The sequence below is a fragment of the Erithacus rubecula genome (genome assembly GCF_903797595.1).
Source record: "Erithacus rubecula genome assembly, chromosome: 6".
Lineage (NCBI taxonomy): Eukaryota > Metazoa > Chordata > Aves > Passeriformes > Muscicapidae > Erithacus > Erithacus rubecula.
This window is the reverse complement of record NC_136688.1, coordinates 45,730,135-45,750,747: the sequence shown is the minus strand read 5'-3', so window position 1 is coordinate 45,750,747 and position 20,613 is coordinate 45,730,135. Positions and strand designations below refer to the sequence as shown.

At 39.8% G+C, this 20,613-nt stretch overlaps 1 protein-coding gene across 6 annotated transcripts in view; it reads right to left on the bottom strand.

The window, feature by feature from the left end:
- The window catches only part of UNC79 (unc-79 homolog, NALCN channel complex subunit), a 104,618-nt gene extending 84,863 nt beyond the window's left edge, over positions 1-19,755 (bottom strand). For 3 of the 6 annotated variants that reach the window (XM_079308602.1, XM_079308604.1, XM_079308603.1), the window contains exons 1-7: positions 19,639-19,755; positions 14,796-14,916; positions 9,032-9,336; positions 5,507-5,677; positions 2,500-2,592; positions 1,189-1,244; positions 440-569 (exon numbers count right to left, since the gene is read on the bottom strand). In XM_079308602.1, coding sequence (XP_079164728.1) covers positions 440-569; positions 1,189-1,244; positions 2,500-2,592; positions 5,507-5,677; positions 9,032-9,336; positions 14,796-14,916; positions 19,639-19,660 — 898 coding nt within the window. In that variant the 5' untranslated portion in view covers positions 19,661-19,755. Of the gene's footprint in view, positions 1-439; positions 570-1,188; positions 1,245-2,499; positions 2,593-5,506; positions 5,678-9,031; positions 9,337-14,795; positions 14,917-17,593; positions 18,651-19,638 lie in introns of those variants that run through there. The other 3 variants (XM_079308605.1, XM_079308606.1, XM_079308607.1) reach the window with 3 other exon arrangements.
- Between the last annotated feature and the right edge of the window lie 858 nt (positions 19,756-20,613).

The following is a 20,613-nucleotide window of genomic DNA, read 5'->3' as shown; positions in this document are numbered from 1 at the left end:
CCATTACAGTAACTGCACCTGACATCACCTGCCTTTTTTTGACAGTAACAGCCAGATAAGAAGTCAGCAACAGCAGCAATGTGAGCAGCTGGCACAACAAAAGCAACTAAAGTAATAATTGAAAGGAACATAAACCAGAACTTTTGGGAGGCCCAGGCAGCAGTTTCACAGACTATTTGTTAGGAACATGATATTTATTTCTTCTACTGTTCAGGTTTAGTTAATATTGTGAGTAAGACAACATATATACTAGCCATGATCTGAGTTTTTATTTTTCATAACATCTTTTGAAAAAGCAGATAAATGGATATTGCATATTGTTATGAAAGCACAATTTATCAAACAAAAAAGTCAAAATACATCATAGAACTGTAAAAATATGACTTTAGTACTTCTCATCATTTATTTACTTTGGCTATACAAAACCAGCTGCACTGACCTGTGTACTGCAGTCCTCTGTACTCACTGATTGCCCCAGGTGGTTTTAAATTGGGCCAATAGTGAAATAACATTTGTACTGCTGGAGGTTTAACTTGAGATGGTCCATAGGCTATTACATATAGCAAATCCTAAGGAAAGACATGTACAAAATGTTTATTTTTGCATAGTAACAAACTGCAATTCAGTATATTGAACTTCTGTTCAAAGAAAGCTGAACACACAAAATTAATACATTTCATGCCCAAAGAACCTTCCTTTTTATGCTCTTAGAGACAGATTAGATTACCAACTTCAATGCTTTTGAGTTTGATCAGAGCATGCAACAGCAACCACTCACCCCACAGTGCATTAACAGAGCAAAATGAATTCTCTGTCCAGCCATGGAGCAAAGAGGTGAGATACAGATAAATAACCAGATTCAGAGCAGATTCAGACATCAATACTCACAAATAGTTCTTGTGAATGTCCAGTCCTACATGAACTGAGAAGTCTGCTCATTATTAAAATTTCATTGGAGCCACAACCACATAGTACTCAAGAAACAGAGCTCTGTTCTATAAAACATAGAACTGCCTCTGTAAACTAAAAATTAGAGGAACCTTCCTCTCCATAATCCAGAGGGAGGACTGGATATAAAGATCATTTACAACTTCCTGGCATACAGTCAGTTCAATTTTCAAGCCATCTGGTTTTTATTACTACTCAAGCACAGTCATTTCCACAAAGTGTATATGATCATAAACTTACTTTCCATACTTCTTGCTTATATTTCATGAGGCATTCCAATAATTGGCAGTGATACACTGAGAGAGAAAAGACAGTACAGACTTAATGCAGACATAGAAACTCAGATCACAGAAGTGATGTAATCAGCTAATTGGCTTTGCTTTATCCATCCAAAACTCTCTGCCTCACTCAAATATTTTATATTTTAATGGGCTCGCTGAAGAATCAAGGCCCTAAAAGTCATCATAAAATACAAGAAACTGCATATTAGTAACTTTTTTCTGTCAAAAAATGCAGGTAGATGATTACCATGAGGGTACAGCTTTTTGCACAGCAATTGAGATCTTTTTCAAACACATCTAGTTGAAAAATACCTGCTGATTCACTAAAACTTTGTCCCTCTGTCACGCTGTAAATGGGTATCTTGTCATTCATCTTGAGGCAACGATGGAAGTCAAATATACCAATATATTATTCCCACATATACAAAAGGCTATAGGAGCCACTCTGTATCAAACATAGAGCCAAGTGAACTACTTTACATGTCTGACTTCCCAAAAACCACAGGGCAGCGTTTTTCTCTGATGGTTTGAACACAGAAATCATAAAAAAAAAAGACAGAACATTTAATGAAAAAAAACTTACTTCCGCAAACAGCTTTTAAAAATGGTGTTCTGCTTTTATTTACCTGCATGAAGCAAGGTAGGATGATGTGACACTCCTCACACAATGCAGTGTGGGGTTCCTCCTCACACACCACCTACCCATCCACATAAGACAGGAGATAGTTGACAGCTGATGATCATGCAATGTAGCAGCTCAATGGGGTTAAATATTGTTTCGATTTGGTTCCCAATGGTTTTACAGGGACTGCCTCACTTTTGTTTAGATACTCGTAAATACATTTATCTTCTTTATAGTTCCATTAAGCCTGCAGCCAGCATTACCTGTCTTCTTTAGAAAGACAGTTGTGAATTCAGTGATATTTGAATCATACTATAAGTCATTTTCTATTAATTTCTGTAGTCAAGGTAAGTGGTATTTCTCTCCAACATGGACATTACATATATCAACACTACATTCTGATGTCAAGCAGAGTAGATCATAGTCTCCAATCCTGAGCCAAATCCTATTTCTTTATCACAAAGAGATCTCTTATCTACATAATGATTATGTCCAGCATAATGTTCAGCTTTGACTAAAATAAATAATTTTTCATCTTGTGCTGGATCACACCACAATTTTTTCCCATAATGAAAACTTTTCTGATTGCATTTGACAATACTTGCTGACTGATAGTTTCAGAATTAATTATACTATGTTTACACATACCTGGGTTTGATGTGTACTGCATTGCAATCATCAGCATTGATGATGCAGACAGATTGACATGTGCTGGAACACCTTCTCGTTTTGAAGATCCCACTTAAAAGAAAGGAAAAAATAAATAAATTTTCTATTGTAATAGGAAAATCAGGTGAGAATAGCATGTAATTGATTTCAACTCATGGATATAAAATTCCTAAGGTGCCATGCCACAAAAACAAAACCAAAAAAAACCAAACAAAAACCAACCAAACAAAAAAATTTAAAAAAATTAAAGAAAAAGAAAAAAAGAACCCCCCCAAACAAACAGAGGGAAAAAAAAACCTAAAAAACTAGGAACACTCTGTAGTGGAGGTTGAACCACCTTTTCTGGTGGAAGAGAAAGATGGCTAGGTATTGATCAACAGGGCATGCACCTGGATTTCCAGATCAGTGCGACTTCATCCCTAAAACTGCATCAACTAGGCGCCTGCTCAGGCCCTTCAGAACCCACAGACTGGTCAAAATAACTTCACTTGTAGGGCCAAGGGCACCTAAGCCTTGGACTGCAGGAAGGTAAAGAGGAACTGGAGGGTAAGAAATCAAGAACAAATGGAAAGCTGTTGAGGTGTGCTGAGGAAGCTGCTGGTGTAGAGCACAGATTACTTCTCAGGGAGCATCTGCTAAGAGCTCAAGTTACAGCTACAGAGCAGAAACATCAGTCCCATTGTTATGTGAACTGTGCTGAGATAACAATTAACAACTCCATTCAGTATCTTTTACCTCACACAGAAAGTGAGTGGAGTTCCTCCTGGTCTCCCATAAAGTGAGTTACTATTAAATGGTACAGATTTGGAAAAACCCTGCAGAACTTTTAAGGCAACATGGCTTTGAAGGCAAGCTCCTACACAGAGATGTCACAAGTATCTTTCCACCCTCATTTTCCCAAGCCTGGCTGCCAGACCCAAATACCAAGCATTTGGGATAGAAGCACAGAACTGTAGCTACCAGCTCAGTGAGCTGTTTTCATCCCTCCCATCTGGCTCTCCAACTGCTTAGACAATTTTTTGCATCCTCCCTTTTGGTTTGAATCAGAACTAAACACTAAGAGAAGGAAAGGTTCTGCACTTGCCTTCAAAGGAGCATTTAATTCCCAGCAGAGAAAGACAAGGAGACTAATTAAAAGAACACTCAAATAGAAATGAAGGAGGGAAGAGAAAATGGAGAATTTCTCCCTGTCTGTACTCCACATGACCCAACATTACTATGGCTCTCTTTGCTGCACTTCATTCATTTATTTTTGAATCTTATCCACACAGATAAACGCCCCTAAAGTATTACAGAAAGGTGTATTCTTATGGATTTAAATTGGAAAACACTTGGCAGCTCTAATTGGGCAATTAAACAGCCATCAGCAAAAAAGTAGGACACAGTACTAGATCAGTAAACTTAAAAAGCAGCAGATTGATTTCATACAGAAATCTCACCAAAACTGATAAGAGAAGAAAGCCAGCATGACAAATGCAAATGCAAGGATGAAATCTCTGTCAAGGGCAGATGGGGAACAGCATCTATTTAAGTAAAGCAGGGATTTGACTCAACCAGTTCTTCTGAGATACAGTTCTACAGATCTGAGGACAGACAGGTTAAGTCAGCACCCTCAGCTGTTCTTTAACAGGTTACAGCAGTGAGAAAAGAAGTTGCTCAATGGAACATTCTGTTCTTAACCCAAAAAGGACCTATTGAACATACATATGAAATATGTCTTAGCAGTCTTGATTTGCATGCTGTCATTAGACCTGCCAAAGTTAATGGAGACAACCTCATTACAACGTACTAAAAATTAGTATTTTACATGGGAAAACTGAGGTCCAGGAGAGATAGGGGACTTTTCCAAGATCATTGACTGGTCAAATCAGAAAAAACAGGTGATAAATTTGCATTAAATATTAATCTCAAAATATTGGACTATACTTCTTTCAGCATCTTCTGCATGCTTAAATGACATTATTCTTGATCTCTGTACAAAAGCTGCTCATGTTTTTCCACATATATTGGGAATACAGAGGCAAGGAGGAGACATTCTCACAGAACTACATAATGGCTGATGTTAAAAGGGACCTCTAGTGATTATCTTGGCCAACTCCTCTGCTCAAAGAAAGGCAACTAGAGCAGGCACCCAGGGCTAATTGTGTTTTGAGCATCTGCTGGGATGCAGAATCTGGAACTGCTCTGGCAAACTGTTCCAGTCTTTGGTCACACACACAAAAAAGCTTGTTGGTTAAAACTGACCTATTATTTACCCTAATGATTCTCTATGCAGAAAATGGTTCTGTTTCTCATTACTGCTGAAGTCCTACCAAGCTTTTTGTCAGGTACATGGACAAGCATTCAGAACACATCTCAAGATCCACACTGTGCAGGGACTATGAAGTTAAGTAATCACATCTTTACAAAGGTGAAAAGAAAGAAGAGGAAAAAAGGCAGGGACCATCAAATTCAGTCCCAACTCTTACAGACAAGAGACATTATGGATAGGAGACATTACAGGCACAGCTATTTGTACAGAACTCAGAGAGAAAGGGCCAAGAAGACCGAGAGGTAGAAAATCAGAAATTCACCACAACACCATGACATTGAGAAAAAAATCATACTTGTACATCCAGATACAGTCCAGATGCAAAAATTATACATGCTGCTATTGTATCCATTATTTCAGGAGCAGTTTGCCCATTGATGCTGTACTCAAAACTTCCACTGCTGGCACTGAAAATTCTATGAGTCTGAAAACAGTGACTTCTTAAATAAACATCACACTTTAAATGAAGGAAGAATTCACAGCAAAACACAGTGTAATAAATAAATAAAAATTATAGAGCTATTTCACTTTGAAAAATAGTCACATGAAGTTATTTTAATGTACGTAAGTAGATTGATGTTCCATTACAATTCTATGACAGATCAAACTTTGACTCGTACAGTCTGATACTATTATGTGCCAAGACAAAACAATACTAGAATGAATTCTACTTACATATAGCCATAGGCAGAAAAGAAGTGCTGAGATACTCTATAATATCCTTGTGCAGAAATGGAGGAAAGGTAGCTAATGTTGAAATCATTGTATAGGGTAAAGTACTCAAAATATCATCATTGAGAAAAGGAAGTAAGCATGTAGTAGTGTAAAAAATTGATTGCCCAAGATCTGTTGAATAAAATGAAAGAAATATAGAATCATTACAATGAAAACATAATTATGACTATGTACTCTCTTGTTTATAAAACTAAAATATATATTATATTTAAATTCCAGCTTTCCTTTCAAAGTAATTTGGGAAGATAGTCACTGTAGACAAGTGAGCTCACCCCCAATTTTAAGTCCCTCCTAAACAGAGGGAAACAGCTGCTGAACACTACTCCAAAGAGTCTGAAGGGAGTATGAAAGCTACAGCCTATAAAATAATCTATTAAAATCAATGTTGATTTTAATAATATGGTGATTAATGTATGATGGCTTGAATTTAAGCAGAGAAGTTACAAGAATCAGGATTTGAAATGCACATTGTATTGAAGGCCAGATTTTGCAAAAAGCATTCTAGTCTTCATCAGTCATATTAAAATAAGAACTTTATCTTAATTGCCCCCAAGTGTTCTGCAAAGTGCCTCACACATATTGACTACAGGATATGTCACTGTATTTTTCAAACCACATATGATTAAACTACAGAACTTGATTTTCAGGGAAAGGGTTGAGGCCAAAATTGGCCAGAGCTTAAATGATAGGAAAATTTATCAAGATTTTCTATACTTATTCTAATAAATCATATTGTAACAATTTGGAAAGGACACTAAATAACTGTGCAACATTTTAAGATCCAAAAGAAAGGCATAGTTTATTGTCTATCTGGGCACTGTGGAATAATCTTTATACTCTCTCCCCAATGAGAAAGTGAGCTGGTGTGCCCATAATTCTCTTACAAAGGTTACAGCACTCAGTGAATCTGAGTATGAGCCTGCACAACAATCCAAATACATCAGAAGGCCTTCCTCACACATTTTTTAATTATTCCCCAGCCTTAAGTACATGACACCTGTAAAACTGGTGAGATTTAAAACTGTCTCTAAAAAGCACAGAGAGGTCTGCAGCTGTAAACATCCTGGGTCATGGCAAAAATTAAAACTGACACTCCATTTCAGTGGTTCTGGCCAGCCTTCTGTGCAAAGTCTAAAGTCTTCTATGCAGGCCCTCCAGGCTACAGAGTGCTTTTTTCTTTCAATACATATTCACCAGCTAAGTACAGTCTTTTACAGACTGGTTGGGCCAAAGCTCAGGACTGCCTTGCACAGCAGTTGTACTTACCCGAACAACACAGATTGTTCTGACAAAAAAATACATATTTCTTTTAATCAATCACTGGGCTGAGGAAGAAATAGACAACAAGTTCTATGGCAAAATTTAAATCTCCACACACAAAACCACATAAAATAGCAAGCAATCTCCCCTTGCCTCACGCATGAGTCAACCAAATCATTCCTGGCACATATTTATCTAAAACATTCTTAAAAACCTGCAAGACAATTTACTCCTTCTCCTGTCAATTCATCCTAATGATTAATCACCTTTAAAAGATAAGGATCTTTTTTATTAAAAAAATTTCCATTGATGCTATTTAAGTGCATAACTTATCCTCATCAACTATAACAAAAAATAGATTGGTTAAGTTTATTTCTCCTCACAGCAACCTTTACATATTTTCATATGATAATCACATCTCCCTTCCATTTTTGTCTAAGCTAGATAAACCAAAATTTTTCTGGTTTTCTCTCACTGTTCACATTTTCTAGATGTCAAATCATTCTTTTTTTCCTGGACTATTCATAAACAGTACATGTTTTCCTTGAAGCTAGATGGACTAAGCTGAAAATTTTACTCCAGCTGAGGCTTTGCTAGGGCTGTTATAATAATAAACATAATGCTTTGGGTGTCTCATACATTAAAAAAATGTTTACACATTGCTAGAATATTTCTGTGTTAATTATTTATAGTCTTCTCTGGTCTACTGTTAACACCCAGAGCTCTAAACTGCAGTACAGTTTCCAAGCTAGTATTGCCTCTTTTTCCTTTAATTTCTCTCTTAAACATCGTATTTGACATTTCTCCTTTGGAGATGCTTCAAAACAGAATGCACTTGCCACAATTACTTGAATCACATATCTTTCACACAAAACATATGCTAGCAACCATCTTGATAACACTTATAAATTCAAATTCTATCAGCTAAGTAAAAAAAAAATTAAATATTTAGTAACACTAGACCCAGCACAGACTCCTGTATGATTTCCTACTGGTATACCCTTCCAGCTGCCAAGCCACTGGCAATTACTCCCTAGAGTGACTTCCTTACTCAAGTGGGAACCATGTCCCAGGAATGCCCATTAGGATGGAAAATGACACAGCAGCAAAAATGTGACTTGGGACAGGAAAACCACACAAGGAGAGCCACTGTGCTGCCATAAAAAAAAATTATGTTTCCCCAGTGTTATTTGTTCTTTACAGGACTCCATCGATTGTTAATTATCACCATCTTATCTATTTAGGAAAAGATTTTTTGGATAATTAAATCCACCACTTCTAAGAACTGAAGTTAAATCAACAAGTCTGTATGAGCCCTGCTTTTGCAAAATCATACCATTTCCTTAGATTCAAACATACTGCCACCTCTAAGGGAATGCAGCACTTAATAAAAACAACTCCCCTCTGGAAGAATTTCAGCAGCATTATCAGATGGACAAACACCTTCCTCTACTGAAGTATATAACTAATACATCATGATCCCACAATGGAAATTAATATTGGCTAATACAAAGGGAGAATACTGGGCTACTGAATCCCAGTATGGAAAGACTAACAGATTAACAAGCCAAATAGATGCAGAGCAACTTAAGGAAAACAATACAAACACAACACAGCCACAAAAACTGCTTATAGCTAATTTAAAACATATGACAATACTGTTTTTCTCTGAGTCAGACAGAGATGCTGCTATCTTTTTTACACAGGAGTATTTTAAAGCCATCTCAAAACACAATTATTGTGTATTTTTCTTTAATTAGATATATATTATATTCTGTGTAGAGATGGACCTTCACCAGAACACTCAATCTGTGCATTGATTATAGGCCAGATACACATTGGCAAGCTTTTTGTGTGTTTTTAAGAGACCCACCCCAAAAAGACAGTCAAGCTATCCCACCAGATTCAGGTTAAAAATCTGGGTATTTTTACACCCATCTGTCTAATTTTTGTTACATACCATTGTATTTTAGTCACGTACCACCAGCACATCACTAAAAATCAGACAACCTCAGAATTGAAACCCAAATCCGCATTTAGCAAAAAAAATCCTTTATTTAACAAAGTCAGACAGAACACTTGGATATAAATGCATCCCAGGAGATTTGAAATCCAGATCCAGGTCAGTTTAGGCCCATCTCTTCCACTGGATATATGCATCACTCATGGATTCACAGCACTGGAATCATTCAGGGGCCTGCTTACCATGTTGCCCATGCTGTAGCAAGGGAACTAGATCCAGTAGTGTCACCAGTGTCACGTAAAGTCCTTGATAGTCCAAGGATGGGTAGTCTGATAACTGAGCATCACGACTTTGCTGGCCACGTTCAGATGGAGCATCTCGCAGGACGCTGTAAAGGAGGGAGCGAGTAACAGTAGGGTTGATGGAACTGACCTGTGGTCTTAGAGATGGGGTGAGTGGGAATGGCACAGGAAAAAGACACATGGTCATGGGCACTGTCAAATTGGAGGCATCTTGATTCTCCTTCTTCCCTGTGCGGGACAAAATGCTGTTGGGGGGACAAAGAAAAAAAAGAGACAACAAAGACACAAAGAACAGCACATTACATTGAAATGACACTATAAAACAAATAATAAAAGACCAGATACATCCCACATAAGATGCAATCGCTACCAAAACCAGCACGTCTACAAATCTAGCAACCAGTTACTTCCATGCTTCAAGATAAGAGAGTTAAAAATTGACATCTAGGAAAATTTCATTGCATCTCATGTGTTATCTGGTTCATAAGGAGCAAAAATATAAAAATGCATGTTTCAGTGCCCTACCCATGTTTCACAGTTAAGAAAATTTCTAAGAATTAAAAGTGTTTAACCGTGTCAAAACAGGCTGGTATTTTGCTCTGAGATTCTGAGGATTTTGAGAGATTTATTTTTTCCCCCCTATAATCTTTTGAGCCAACTGACTGAAAACATGCAAAATATAGGTGTGGCACTTGCAGAAACATGTTTTAGCAAAGAATAAACATGTGTGTTTGTTAAGATAGTCTTAAAAATCACATGTTTATTGCATTAAAATAATGTCTGTATGTATTTTATGATACTGTTTCATGACCACTCACTCAGTATCATTTGAGATAATGAAGTTTAAACAGGCACATGGATTTAGAAATAATATATTTCTAAAATGTTAACTAAACTACATTTGGAAAAGTCATAAAATAATATATAGTCGATGGTCTTTAGCATATGTTTGTGAGCTAATGATAATGGTTGTTTATGTGTGTTTTTAATTTTGCCCATGTTTAGGGAGGAAACATTTTGCTTTATGAATACAAACACTCCTTGGGTAAATAGTTACCTTCAAAAATCTAAGGGCTAAGCAAGCAAGACCAATTATGTAACTGCAGATCAGACAGTATGTTACCATACACTCCTGCTGTTACTTACGTTATTATTCAACAAAACTCACTACAAACTAAAGGAGAGATAATTTCAAAAAATAAAAAGAATTTAGTGGGAATCAAAATAGAGGCTATACGTCAACCAGCTTGTTATGTAGTTTTTAAAATGTTGCAAACATGGTTGTAAACATGGTAATCTAATTTATTTTTAAAAATAAACCCCTCTATTTTAAATAGAATAAATTGTCACTTAAGCAGTGTTATATTTTAATTATCAAGCAATTATAGGTTTAGATCATAATTTCCATATGTGCCTATAAAATATAATACACTTTTAAAATATATTAACCCACACACAATGCTTTTTTTTTTTCCTTTTTAAAGCACCTTTTTGTACCTCTTAGTCACTGGGATTTCCAAAAGCAGTTGCTGTTGGTTTAACTCTGTTCCCACAGTCAGTTATAAAACTTACTAAAGACAAGTCAATAACTAAGATTTCCACTGACCCGTGTAGAGCAGAATTATATCAAGAGAGAGCACTTCTGGAAACCTCTTTAACAGTACAGAAATCCCTACCATATAATCACCTTAGCAAATCTTACCTCCAAGTTAATTCAACAATTTACACAAGTAAGCCAAAGTCTTGCTAAGGTGCTTATAACAGAAGGTATCATTCATTTGCCATATATAAAAAACAGTTATACAAAAACAGTTCTTTGCCAAGTGGCTACTATCACATGGCTACTTGGCTACTATTACATCACCCTTGCAGTCAGAGATGACAGACACAGTCTGTCTTACAAAAATAGCTTTTTTTTTTCTTTTTTAATTATGCCTTGCATATTTGGCAGATTATTTTGGTTTCTGTTACCCAATGTCCAGTAAAAGAAACATGATCACTGTCAAGGTGGTGTTTATGAAATTGTATCAGAACATCACCTAAGATCTAGTATGACTTTAAAAATGAATTATCAGAGTGCTGATTCCTTTTAATTTGCTTGATGTTCATTTGCCATATTTTGCAGCTTATGTTTAAAGATTGAAGGTACTACACTATATTCCTTTTTTGTCTACCAACAGATAATACCAATTATCCATCTCTTTATTTGCCAAAACATCACTCCAAGTGTACTTATTTCCAGAAAGAATATTAATCCTTTCTTTTTACACTGAGCTACAGACCCATCTCTAGATTAGATGCCAAAGCACACTTATTGTATCCTGATCAGGGCATCCTTTTGTTTAATAGTAATAAGACTAGATCTAAATTCCAGCTGAAATCACACCAAATTTATTAGAAAACAAATTTAAAAACCCGAAAACTTAACATCCAGGCTTTTGCCTGACCTGTATTTTTAGAAGGTCCCTTAAGACCAAGATGCAATGACTGCAATTTGCTTCTGGTTCAATTCAAAGCAAGTGCTGAGAATTTTATGCAAATCATAACTCCATACTGAACTTACTCCATACTGAACTTGCTCTGCAATAAGGGGCAAAGCTACCAAGGCTTGTTTCAAGATGTATATATCTTTGCTGCAAATCTGTCCCAAAATTACTGCCTTCTTGGAAAGGTTTCCTAAAATACCTACAAGTGAAATTACATCTCACCAAGGCAGCAAAACAAGCTTGATCATTAATTAGCCACCAAGGCATTTATAACTGTGCCTCACATAAAGTATTTTACTTAGAAATACATACGGAGAATTTTCTTCAGGAAAATGTGAAACAATAAGCTTTTCTGTGAGATTTTTATTAAGCCCTAGATCATTCCTCAAATGAGGGAGAAATCACTGAAAATGAGTAGGGCATGAAACAAATTCATGCTGTAATGTAAAGAAATGCTTTTCCCAAAGAGAAAATTAAAGAAGAACTAAATGAATCAATGTGCTATGCATCGTGTATGGTGATTTTATGTGATGTTTGTTGTAGAAATAAGGAATTTATATTTTTCAGTCATTCCACATCTGTTCCCCCCACCCCTGAGCTTGTAATTTATGGAGGCTGCATACAGAGCAAAGGAGCAAATTCATCTCTTGTGCAATCTATCTTTAGCCAGCAAAATGCCACCAGACATGAATGTGATTCAAAACAGTGGGCACATCCCACTGAAAGGAACACAGTCAGAGTGTCCATAACATGGAAAGGTAAAAGCATAATAAACAGTAAAATCTACTGCTGTAAAACCCAATCATTATGTGGAATTTCTCTGACTATTCCTCCATTATTTCTTTGATTATACATGTTCATCACAAATTGTTTGTCCCTAACAGCCCAAATTCCTTGCATATGCTCTGTGTTAAGCCAGAAAGATTATTCTCCACCATGTACTTCTATCATTGATGTTAAACCTTGTACAATGGAGTCTCAGTGTAGGAGGCAGAAAGGAGACTCAGCATGCAAAATATTCAAATAAATTTTTGAACACACTCTTCAGAAAGGTTCTTAACCATTCTGTTTAGTTTTAGGGTAAATCTTGAAGAGATCTGCACACAGTGGGTGGGAGTTTCCTTCTTTCCATCTGCCACACTAAATACAGGGTGTGTTGTTTTGCTTTTTTATCCATCTTCTTTCTTAGTATCAGTAAGTGTATAAACTTATACTGATTCAAGCATAGCACCCAGCCTTCGACCCACAATTCAAACTCCCCAGTTACAGGGGTTTAAATGTGAATTTGACCTTGCTGAGTATCAGAACTCAGTTCACTTAAATTTAGATCCAAGTCCTGGAAATAATTTCTCATATCCTTTTAGTTCTGAGGCTGATCAGATCCCAGATCATGAAGGACAAAGCCATTTGTGTAGATCTGCGTATCAGATATGTGTATCACTTCTGCCCCATGGGGTTCAGCATTAGCAACAAGAGGATTTTGGTTCAGTCCCATTCTGAATATGAAATAAAACAAATGGAGCTGCTTGACTGTGTAATTGCTGCCCTGATTTCTGATCTGCTGTCATCATTGCAAAGTACAAAGCTTCTTCAGTAAGCCCAGGAACAACACTACTCCTGGAGTGTGAAGAATTTATCAACAGGACAGGTCAGCTGTACTGTTTAGAAAGAAGAAGACCACAGAGTGGTATAAAGATGCTTTCTTTATTGGTTTCACATAAACCAAATGAACTTGTAACCAGAAAGAAACATATCTCATTACAGCACTTGCTAGTTACAGCTAAAAGAGAAAACATTTAAGAATCAAGTCCAACTTTTTTGCTTTAACAGCTTAAAGGCTCACAGTATTTAAGCAAAAGCTGTCCTGTCATAAATAATACTACTTAAATGTAATTTACATGTGTGTTGTACCAATAGTCCATCATAACAGCCTCATGTGGGAACACCTTTCAGAAGTACCTTTAGTGTCTCTGAACACTTTTTCCCACTGCTCAATACAACGAGACAAAATTTAATTTATTAACCTTCAAACAAAAAGTCCTACTGGCTGCTGTACAGTCTAAATGAGGAGGGAAACAAACAGTTCTGCTCCTGAAATTTTCAGAAGTAAACAGGAGGTTTCAAGTTTGCTCTGAACAGGTGTTCCACTAAAAATTATTTATGTCTCTCTCATTGTTTATGTGTCTCTCCTTATAAACAGGGTGATGAAATTTTTGATGCATCCCAGGCTCTTTGAATGTTAGAATGAACTCATTCTCTCAAGTTTAAATTCTTCCTTTTCAACTTGTATACATCATAGGAGTATATTGTACAAATATATGGGTACATTGTATTTTGTTAATGTTTCCTCCTCAAATGAGGCAAATAGCTTTATTTCCAAACTACTCTCTGACAATCCTTCCAGGTGTAAATCAGGAAGCTATGTATAGAAATGCAATGTGAACTGCATTTTTCTGGATGTGAAAACTAGTGCCAGCCAAAACCAGCAGATAAAAATCCTCTCTTCATGGTCAAAAGCTATTTTAAAAACAATTTGGAAATATGAATCCACTGGGCAGCACTGTGGAATGCACATTATTCAAAAAAAGCCTCACATTTTTTCCTATTTTTTTAGGAAAACAAGAGATAGTCTCTCCTATTCATAATGTATTCTGTATTCATGTGGTATTTAGTACTATATGTTATTACTAAACATTAGACTAAGTAAAAAACATTGGATCACAGCAATCCTGATGTGTTGTTGCCATCCAAATCCAGATCTGTACACAAACTTTGTGTCTACTCCTGTGGTTCTAAGGGACTGAACCAGAACCCAGAACTCAGCTCTGCTTGCTTGTCTGGCTTGTCACTCTGGGATTCTGAGGCACCAGGACTGTCAAGGAGGTCATGATTATACATATCTAAAACTCTGTAGGCTACAAACTCCTTCCTTCACAAGTTCAGCATGTTTGTGTGTTCAGCTAAGTCTTAGGACCAAGCAAATGCATAATCAACCAAGTTTATTCTAGAATCAGCCACTCAGTAAGGGGGCTTAACTGGGCAAATTGGGCAACAGCCACTGAAGAGATTTGTTCATACCATAATTTTTCTTAAATTATGCTCTGACTCTTTTTGGCTGACCATTGACCCATTAAATCTGGCAACCAATTCAAAGCCAATCAATATCTCCTACAATTCTTTAGCTCTTTTTTTCTTCAAGAGCATTAGTCAAAACTTACCTCAATAATGTCTGAGAAAAGTATTTCAGAGTATTTGCAATGTCAGTTCCAGAGGGCACAGGGTATATGTTGTGGAGAACCCGGTTATGGTATTCTTGAAGGTATCGGATTTTGGAAGCAACTACATAAAAAGACAAAAAAACAAACACAAAAACTTTCATTTAGGCTTTTTTGCAGACTTTGATGGAGCAATGTCTGTTCCTTCCATTTCTCTCTCTCTTTTTTTTTTTTTTTTTAATTTAAATATTAAACTCAACAAACAGAAAAATCTCTGTTCCTTCTGTTCTGACTGAATAAGTTGCAAAAGAGTGCCAGGGACAACACATGGAAGTGAATTTCTGTATCTGTATCAAGCAAACTTAGTACTAGCAAATTAAAAAATACATATTACCACTCTGCACTTCTTCCATGTCTCCAAGCATCTCAAGATTCATTTATAATGAATGAGTCATTGGATCACAGGAAGTTCATGTGAGACAGATAGTATTTCTACAGCCAAAGCAGAGATATAAGCTAATACAGAGAGATCTTATGTGATTTACTGTGGGCCATACATTTACTTTATGCAATGAACTAAAGATATGAAAATATATTAAAAGAGCAAAGTGTTTGCTGTTTATTTGTCTTAGGAAGTGTGATCAAGCAGCTAAGGGGATTTCAAAGAGCAGTAGGAGGTGTACACCTTCACTGAAACAAATTTTTCTTGTGTTACAAGAAACAGTGAGTTTATTTTCTAACAAATCCTTGTTCAGTATAGGGAAAAAAAGTGATTACTCCCCTAGTTGCATTGCCTATACAGCCTCATGTAATGAGACACCTACACACACACAACTCTTCTTGCTCCACTCAGATTAATCAACTCTGCTGAGAGAGAGTGCATTGGCTGGGGCAGAGGGCTGCTCAGCTGTGCTGCATTGCAGACATGAAAGCTTCATGAAAGCACAGCTGCCTGGGAGCTCTTCATCATGTTAAAAATGTTAAAAGATGCTTCTGAATTCTTTCAGCCCTTAAACATATGGATTACAACAGTCTTCCACTAGACCAGGACATACCCTGCTCCCCCACAGGGCTCCTTCAGTGTGGAAGATAAACCATGCTTCCTAAACAAGCAATTCATCAACACTTTGTTTTATTCTCATGGTCAAATGGCATTTATTAAGGAATGAATACCATTAAGTCCTCCACTGAACAGAAAGGTACTAACTACCTGGGAGACATCACTATGTCTCACACTGCTGAGATAGCTGAACAGTTCATTAATTTTCTGATTTTTTCTGTGCCACTGTCAAGTTGAATGAGAAGGGGTGACATTGTCTCCATATTGCAGAAAAAGACTGATAGACAGACACTGAAAGAAAAGTGTCTGCAAATACTGTTGGAGGCACAGCTTGAGATATTGAGAGCCATTTTGCTAGTACAGGTAACAGTACACACTGGACTTTCACACTCAGAAAACAAAATATTCCCTGAGTGGTCAGCCATACAACAAATGAGGTTTGACAATTTCAAGTCAATTATCCATAAAATGAGGAACACTCAAAAAATCATCGAATGAAGAATACTGTTTTCTTGAATGCATGACAAGAAATCCAATCTTGCAGCACCCAGTTAAGGTCATTCTTTAACTTATTCCCTGCTTTAAGGACAGCACTCCCCAGTTCCTGCAGCAAGTGAAGTTTCTACAGACAAAAGTCTCCCTCATGGTATTAACTGACTTCAGTACAAGGAGAAAGTCCATCATGTGACTGAAGGGCTGGGGTCCATGTGAAAGCAGTGACTTCATAAATGTGTTTTGTGGTGTTACTTTCTCTTGTTAGGAGGAAAAAAAATGTATGAAGCCATGTGCGTTTATAAAGGGCACAGACTATGCAAGACAGTACCCAACTAAGAACAATTCACAGCCATGATCTGTTGTCAGATATCTGTATATTAAGTGGACTAACAAAATGTCAAAGATGATTACAGAATTCAGATCTAGATGTATTTCAGAGAACTGTGTGCCTCCTTACAGCTACTAACTTACAACAAAGGGCATAGGGTATCTAGAAGCACTTAAAATCACTTTTTTTGTAATAAAGATGGAAATGCATTTATTTCTATTAACTGGCATGGTTGTGCAATTGTATCAGACCAAATATCAAAAGAGAAAACTTATTTATAAAGCCTAAATATAAACATTAGCTTTAGGCTAAAGGTTTCAGCTTCACTTCTCAGTTCTGTTTCCCAAAACTTTGTCTATTTCAGCACAGCCTCCCAGAACACAAAGAAACTTCTGAAGGAAAGCCCCAGAGCAAAAACTTTGCCAGCCTTTAAGTGACAGCAAGTGTGTGAATGACCCAATTTTTTGAGTTTCTCAGTGCCCAGAGGCACACTTCAAAAAGTGATGTCACCCTGTGGAAGTACTGGGCCACTGCCAAAGGGTCATCACAAAAACCAAATGTGTATGTCTCCAGCATCTACACAGACCTCACTAAATTTCTCAGCCCCCATGTAAGCACTGACTGAGAGTGAAACCATTAGGAGTTCTCAAAGATGGTCCTGGTTGTTGCACTGTCCTGGAGGGGAACAGAGCATCAGGCATTCCCAGGACATTACTTACCACAACTGAACACCAACTACTGCTCTGTAATGTGAAAAATAATTCATTTTCTTTGAATACAACAGAACACCTCAAGCATGTTGCAAAGAGTCAAATGATGAAAGTCACTGTTGATATATCTGGTATGCAATGCAAGATGTGTGTGGTCACAAAAAAGAGAAGCTTTTCCAGTCAGCTTCCCAGACTGACACCATTTTACCTGCTGTTCATAGAACCTGCCCAAGAGTTGTGGGATTCATGTTTAGACCAGCACATCTTCTGTTCCAATCAGTGTGATTCCTCAGTTGTAGTGTTTCACTGATGATCTTGGTAAACTGAGATTCATTATGACTTGTAACTTGAGTCCTTCCCAAGACATTCTGGTTCTTGCCTGGCACTAGTGAGGGCAGAAGCAACAACAGCAACAGCTGGGGTTTGAAAGTTTGACTGGTAGTGACGTCTGCACACCAACACATCCTTGTCAGAGTCCATTAATCAAAAATTGCTGGTAAGGGAATCTTGAAGTTATGTAGAGACAAAGACATTTGGTAATGCCATAATGCTTCCCTAGTCAGGGAAGCAGCCTTGGTAAAAAAAAATACATTTAGCAGGTTAGAATGCACAGGATATGTCCATTACCCAAATACTCTTCCTGGACTATCATGAAAAGGAACATTAGAAGGCAGAAAGATCTGAAATCTGGACCCTAAGTAAATCTTCAAATAGAGAGCAATAGGGACATGGCAGGCCTAGATGCAGTGTCGTGAAAAGTACAAAGGGATGAAAATAAAAAACAGCCAAGGATAAAATATGAAAGAGAAGCTCAAACAGAGCAGACCAAAAGCATTAGGAATGGAGGAACAGAGAAGTCAGAATAGAAAAGGAAGGCAACACCATAGCTGGTGCTGGGACAAAAAGTAGCACAAATTCTTCCACATGGCAGAGTGAAGGAAGTGTAATTAATGTATAGGTATCACATGAAAGAAGAAAAATTACAGAACTCAGGTGGAAGGTGAGGGAGGCAGCAACAACAATGGTACAGATCCAAACATTGCACAATTAAGGGCTCCTGCACAGTCAGAACATTGTGCCTCTATTTATGAGGCTAGAACTGCACCTTTACAGCAATAAATTAATATCTGCATAATACTTTTAAAACAAGATCATTCATCATTGTAAATAAGCAGTAAACTCTAATGGGAAAAAAATACAGGTATTGTTTTTGTTATATCAGTTCAGCATAGGCATATATAAACACAAGGATCCTTCTCAGTGACCTGGAGGAAGAAGAGAGCAAGTCTCAGCATGTATAGTGTCAAATCACATCACGTCATCATGACAACCATCAATCCAACCTCCTGGTCACAGACTGCCTGTTCATAACCATGACACTGTATCAGGAAAGTAGCTTTGACATGGGTGATGAGCTCCACTACCCCAGCGTTTTCTTTTCAGCATCCCATCAGGGCTCTTGCAGACACACCAGGTGTCATGAGCACCAGCAGTGGGGATCAGTTCCACGGGCAGACGGAGGCATCCCAACCACCATGTCATCGAGCGATGCTCGGATCGCCGTGCCCAACATGGTGGTTACAGCACCCGCACCGAGCACAGCAGGCTGGCCGCGGGCAGGGGCATCCAGCACGGGGGAGGGAATGCTGCCGGGCCCGGGCACTGGGGCACTGTGGCCTGCAGGCAAGACAAACACCCAGCCCACAGTGCCCCGAAAGGTGAGCGGCCCGGGCAGGAAGGGCAGCAGACTGTCCTCGCTGCATCCCGCTGCGAGCCGCCCGCAGGGGACGGTGCGTCACCCCTGCTCCCGCAGGTAGCCGATCCCCCGGGACACAGCGCAGCGCCGCACAGGGCGGGCGGCACCGCTCCCGGGCGGGCCGGGGCGCGAAGCGGTCTCGGTGTCAACTCTCACCCCGAGCCCTCATTCCCCGGCGCTGCCTTTGCACAAACACACCGAGCCCCAGCGGGCCGCCGGACAGCAGGGGCTCCGGGCGCTGCGGCCACCAGCAGCGGCGGCGGCTCCCACAGAAAGAGCCAGAACGGCGCAGCCCCTTCCCCCTGCACCCCTGCGCTCCCTGCATCGCCCGCACCCCCTGCGGCAGCCGCAGAGCCGGCAGCGGCGCGGGCAGCGCTGCCCCGCCGGGATGAGGGAGGGCGGGCGGCGGCGGGGCAGCGCCACCGGCGGGACGCGCCCCCGGCCCGCTCCGCTCCCCTCGGACAGACCCCGGCCCGGCCCCGCCCGGCCCCACTCACACTGCTCCGCCTTGGTGGACATGCTGCCGGCCCGCTGTGCCCGCGGAGCGCCGGCCCGGCCCGCTGGAGCCGCCGGTGCCGCTGCCGTGCGCCGCCGGTGCCGCAGGGCTGCGGGCCGGGGAGCGGCGGCGGGCGGCACCGGGCGGGAGCGCGCTTAAAGGGGCAGCGCGCCCGGCGCACAGCACCCTCGGGAGCGACGGTGAGACGGGACGGGAACGCGGGGCTGCGGTGCGATGCGATGGGATGTGTGGGGACGGGCAGGCCGGCCGGCCCCGGGGCGCTCCTGGGGCACCCGCCCCGCCGGGTTTGTCACGGCCTCGAGGTGGGAGCTGCCGAGCCCCAAGGTCTCGGTAAGCGTCGGCGGGGCCCCGGGGCGGCCGGGGCTGCGGAGGGGCTGGCGGTGCCCGCGGGAGCCGCAGGAGCGGGGACAGCGCTGCCAGGAGCCGTGCTGACGCTCCGTGTGATCCTGGACAAGGAACAGGAATTGCTCCCTCGCGTACTCCCCTCCATTCCTGGGCTCCAGCTGTGTGCCCAGGTGTGTGTCAGTGCTCCGGCCCCGCTTTCCCAGCTGGTGCACAGTGCTCCCCGCACTCGGGACCGCCTCGCCTTTCAGAGGACGCGGGGGCTGCGCTCAGCCCCACTGTGTCCACTGTGTCACTGCCCCAGGACCAAGGTGGGATGAAAAGCCCTTTGTCCAATTGTGGAGGGAGTACAGCAATAACAATAAAATTTATTTGCTCCAAGAGAAATTATTCCACTGCTGTGCGCCGTCAGCTTCCCCAGCGTCCTGACTTGACCTTACCATGTCTCAGAAATGAATGGGTAGCTATGAGTTTCTCTTCTGAAGCTCTCCATACCAGTTTTTCAGATCCTCTGAAAAAGCTATGTGGAAGCAGCAGTATTTAATCAGCCGGGACATGGGAGTCTTGTTGTTTACACACCAAAAAAAAAAAAAAAAAATCCATTGCAACCTAC